This window comes from Populus nigra, chromosome 18 (genome assembly GCF_951802175.1).
Source record: "Populus nigra chromosome 18, ddPopNigr1.1, whole genome shotgun sequence".
Classification (NCBI taxonomy): domain Eukaryota; kingdom Viridiplantae; phylum Streptophyta; class Magnoliopsida; order Malpighiales; family Salicaceae; genus Populus; species Populus nigra.
The window spans coordinates 4109093-4114039 of record NC_084869.1 but is presented as its reverse complement, the minus strand read 5'-3'; the positions used below and the strand labels follow the sequence as shown (position 1 = coordinate 4114039).

At 35.3% G+C, this 4947-nt stretch overlaps 1 protein-coding gene across 3 annotated transcripts; it reads right to left on the bottom strand.

The window, feature by feature from the left end:
* Positions 1-609: 609 nt before the first annotated feature.
* LOC133678194 (beta-1,2-xylosyltransferase XYXT1-like) lies at positions 610-3480 on the bottom strand. Of its 3 annotated transcripts, none has more exons than XM_062100429.1 (7): positions 3107-3480; positions 2887-2970; positions 2585-2707; positions 2352-2414; positions 2171-2233; positions 1966-2028; positions 610-1815 (listed from the first exon to the last, which is right to left on the bottom strand). In XM_062100429.1, the coding sequence occupies exons 1-7, from the start codon at positions 3246-3248 to the stop codon at positions 635-637; spliced, it is 1719 nt and encodes a 572-aa protein (XP_061956413.1). In that variant the 5' UTR covers positions 3249-3480; the 3' UTR covers positions 610-634. The 3 variants fall into 3 exon arrangements, with proteins under 3 accessions (XP_061956413.1, XP_061956412.1, XP_061956411.1); XM_062100428.1 differs by having other exon boundaries at positions 610-1809; positions 2352-2420; positions 3107-3479; XM_062100427.1 differs by having other exon boundaries at positions 2352-2420; positions 3107-3478.
* Between the last annotated feature and the right edge of the window lie 1467 nt (positions 3481-4947).

Genomic DNA, 4947 nt, shown 5'->3' with positions numbered 1-4947 from the left:
TTTTGCACAACAAGAGCCCGGCTTGCGGGGATGCTGTAATGCCATGATGACTGATGATTAAGCAACCCAAACTGTCTGTAAGATTAATCATTCTAATCTTGGAGACTTTATGTTACGAAATGCGTCTTGGTATGTATGTATATCCTTGAGGACAGCTAACTAAAATATGCTTCAGGTCAACATGGCCGTGGAGGAGCTGTGTCTTTATTCCATGCCAAGTTGTCTATACAAAGTCTCCCTCTTGAATTCCTTGCTGTCATTTTCTTCATTTGCTTGGTAAGAGCAGTTACTTGTAAACGAATGAGGATTGTGTAACACCAACAACCAGCATGATCGATTTCGTGGGATTTATCAGTGGGGTTTTAAAATGATTGTAGGCCTTCTGAAGATAGACTAATTCAAAATTAATCTCATAATTGTTTTTTAATCCTATAACAGTAATGGTTACTAGCCAGAGCAGGTCTACTGAAATTACGATATCATTGCCGAATGCGTGTCACAATATTTATCTGTGGGCCAAAATCCTGGATGTCCCGCAATGATAACCCAGGTGTCGAAGGTTTTGCTTTAAGAATAAAATTGAAAATTGTGGTGATGAGGCAAAGAAAATATCATGAGAAAAATCGTAGTGTATTCACTGATGCAAAAGCTCCAAGGCTTTTACCAAAGTGGGTCTAAACCTATTCACATCTATCGTTACATTTTGCTTCTGTAAATATATTAACTGAAATGCAAGCCAACCCTGTTTCCCAATTACAGAGGGATCCCTCAAAACTGCATGGTCAGCTGGGTATTGCTGTATCAAAGTGCTCTCTTCTACCCTGATTTTATAGTCCAAGTACCTTATGTTCATGTCCTTTGCAGGCTCTTCAAAGAAAGTTCTTGAAAGCCATTCTGCTCCTCCAAAGGGAATTACTTGGATTAAGACAGCCTTTTCAGGAAGGAAAACAACGTTGGTTAGCCCAGCACCATGAACTCCCATCACCACATCACAGGAATTAATGATCTGAGAAAATCCTGATACATCCATGCCAGGTTCTGCAACAACTACTCTGAAACCCAATCTCTCAGCCATGTTAACAATTTCACCAACATTTGTAAATGCTCGTGATCTTTTTCTTGAAATGATTAGAAGCCTCGGCCTTTTCTTCGCCCCATTCCTGATTTTAATTGCCCTTGTTTTCTTTAAAGAATAGGAACTTCTCAGGAACTGCCTGAAGTCTTTGATTGAGTATGGGGACTTTGAAGGATCAATACTGAGCTCTTTGTAGGATGGACGTTTAAGGCCGACTGTCATGCTACCAAAGCAATGTATATCTTTTCTATTATCAATATTGATGAGCTCATATCTAGACAGTGCTTTCAGTATTGTTTTGAACTTTGCGATCCAAGCAGACCAACCGTTAGTGATAAGAAACTGTACTTCTCCATTATAGGGTCGAGCAGTCGAGAATAGGGGAACAATTATGTCAGTGAAGGCATGAAAATGGTTTCCCGCATATCCACCAGCCGAAAAAAGGATCCCCGGAACACTATGATTCTGAGTGCATTGAGGGATATCTGAACCACCAGCCACAAGTTTTAGTGTCCATTCCCTAACCGCGCCCATTGCCGTCTGGTCACCTTTTCGCGCATAAGGTCTAATCCTCCATGAAGTATTCTCTGCTGCCAGGATATCAGTCTCAGATGAAACAATAAAGACAGTGTAGGAACTTCCATCAATCCTGATGTCCCCTTTTATCTCGCAGAAATCTGATCTACCCATGATAGTGCATAGGGGCTCCATTTTGTTGTTCTTTGTTACAGCATCTGCATCTTCAAAACAAGTAATCATGGTTATCAGACTTAAGCCAGAGATTCATGAACTTTCATCATCATGCGATGTTCACTCTCTTCACATCCTCAATTGTTCAATTTTTTAGACTAATCAGTAATGATTTCTAAGAAATGAACTTGAGCACTCACCTGTTGCTTTTGGAAGAGAGATGTTTGTATTGTTGACCATGAAATCATCCTTGCTTGTAATTTCTGCAACATCAATTGACTTATGTCACAATAAACCAACATTCTTGAACTCATCATTGCACAGCTAACCATGCTGCATTGACATAATTATCAGTGTCACTTTTCTTTTTTCTTCTCTTTGAAGTAAACATTTATGAAAACTTGCCTTTGACTTTTTGTGGAGAGCTACTAATTGTATCATTGGTCTTCACATTCTGTGTAACACTTTCTGCATTAAAATCAAGAATAAATTATTCTAAGTTGGATTCCTTAAGAGATTAAACACAAGCTGAACTATAGAAATGATGCTTTACCGGCTGATTTTATATATATAAAGAAAAACTTACCCCTAAATACCTCTTGAGAGTTGCTCGTACCATTGACAATTGAAGAAATATTCATTATACTTTCTGCAACTTCAACAATCAATTAAATTGATTTTATGTTAGACAAGTATTCTACAAACCAATAATAATAAAAATAATTAAACAAGTACAGATACTGAACACATTATTTGGCATAATTTGTGTGTGTGTGTAGATGATTTTCTTAAAAGAAAATACATAAATGTTGAATTTACCACTACTTTCTGCTTCTTCATGAGTTCTATCTGTATCATTGACAACTAATGCCCCACTCATAATTTCTGCTTCTTCTTGGGAGCTTCTTTTATCATTGACAATCAAAGTACTGTCTATAGTTTCTGCATCATCAGAAATCAACAATATATGGATATAAGCTAAGATATAACAAAAAACTATCAAAACAAGAAAGTTAGATCGATATATATACACTAAAAATATCATATGGATATAATATAATATCATATGGATATAGAGTCCATATATAGCTCTCGACACATTTTTGTTGATCAAAACTTACCTTCTTTGGCTATCAGCCAGGAGCTGGTTGTATCATTATAAAGATGAAGTTTCTCGTCTTCTCCCATTGATAACCTTAAATTCACTGAAAAACCAATTGGAGTTAAGATGGCGAACTCCGCGAATAGCATACTGAATAAATCTAAAACTTTCAACTAAATGTGGAGAAATTGATATTCTAAGCTTCGACTGCAGAAGTGCAAGAATAATGGAGGACTTACAAACTTGTAGAGGGCCCAAGTAAGGTTTAAAGATGGTGAAGAAACTCAACACAATGAACAAGCAAGCAATCAATGCCCAGTATCCCAACCTCTTTTGCTCATGCTTGCTGAAGCTTCTAGCAAGCACGGTATCATAAATCATCCTCACCAGCCGAAGCAAAACCCTACACAGTATGATCTCTCGCACAACTAAAACATTGTTCTGTTATGGCTAAGAACAGGCTTTAAAATCTTTGTTCAGAGAAGAAGCTGCGCATATTAAGCTTCTAATCTAGTTGTTAAGCACTCTATGTTCAATAATAGGTGTGGTAAAGCAAAATCCCGAGGCCATTAAGTATCTCAATAAGAGGACGTTGAGGTTTATTATTATTATTATTGGAAAACTATTCCAACCTCACGTATATTCTGTTAGCTCTAGGAAGATTGTCCAAATGAATGAAATTATGGGCACTTGAAAGGGACATTGTGGTTGACTGTAATGACAAACATCTCCTATCATGATTATAATTAAGTGGTTAGGTATTATATTTCTTGCATATTCTGAAAATAATTTGAATGCCGTTCTTGGATTCCAGCTTTTGAAAGGTATAAACCAAATAAACAATATATTAAAGCCTTCGCTGTAGTTAATTAGTCTGCCTCAAGAAATATTTTTCTATATAATCGTGGTACCTAGAGCTTGCACAACACGAACACGACTTAAAAGGTGAAGTGCATTCAATGCTATATATTGGATTTACTGTAATAAATTTATGCTTTTATTGCTGTTTTTTTTTGCTTTAGTGATGAATTCTACTGCTAAAAACAAATACAACGACAAAATCAAACATACACTTAGCTAGTTTACGAGCAATGCCAATGTAGTCTAAGACGTCTTAACCTGCAAGGTTTGTTTATAACAAATAAGCTCATTCTTCGACCGACAATGTGAGTCAACTCACTGCGTTAATTTGAACTAGAGGGTGAAGGTTAAGACATCCAAGTTAAGAACAAGTTTGGTAGATTAGACTAAGACATGTTAACAATCTACATTTCTCAATATGCATGGTGGGTTGCATTATGATAAGGCAAGTTCTTGTCTGCTTCGATGGAATACGTGTGCCCCATATATATATATATATATATATATATATAGAAACACACACACACGATTAATTAACTAATCAGTCTTCTCAAATCAAATGAATTAAATAAATAAAAATAATGTAGTTAGCTTCCCACGATAATACAACCACCCTTGGCTCTATATCACCCTAGATATAGCTAGCTCTTCCATTACACGAGTAGAAATGTACATGATACCTAATTATATATAAAAGATTATATATATAGTTATTTAAATCAGTGGTTTTCTTAATCACTTTATCTAATGAGTAAACCAAAACGATTAATGGATTATTTGTAAATTAACCATCTTCATCAAAGTTTTTTTTTTCTTTTCTGGGAGCAAAAGGTGAAATAATTAAAAGTCCAAAGAAACTAACTCCCATTTTATCAGTTGATATAATTTGATTGTACGAAATAGGGAATTTTTTTTTAATATTATCATTGATTTGCATAAAGAAACTTTAGGATTCTTTTCCACGTTATGCAGTGCATTACTCAATTCAATTTTTAAGATGCCGATTTTCAAGAAAGTTGACAAATATAAAAGCCTAATATATATGAGCAATTACCTCCTTAATTCTGTAATATTATCATGGTAGAAACACAGCCTAAACCTCCATTGCTACTGTATACTGTTTAATTTGTCGAATGGATTATTTTTCCACATTAGATCAATGTGAATGATAAGATTAAAGTGTTTGGATGAGAGGTAGCTTGTATTTTTTTTAAGTAAA

Bases quoted from the DNA above. Each gene is read 5' to 3' on its own strand.
- LOC133678194 (XM_062100427.1), bottom strand. From the start codon at position 3,248: ATGATTTATGATACCGTGCTTGCTAGAAGCTTCAGCAAGCATGAGCAA. The intron at 2,708-2,886 runs GTAAGTTTTGAT...CTGATGATGCAG, and splicing joins CTGGCTGATAGCCAAAGAAG to AAACTATAGACAGTACTTTG. The intron at 1,816-1,965 runs GTGAGTGCTCAA...CTTGTTTTGAAG, and splicing joins CTCTCTTCCAAAAGCAACAG to ATGCAGATGCTGTAACAAAG.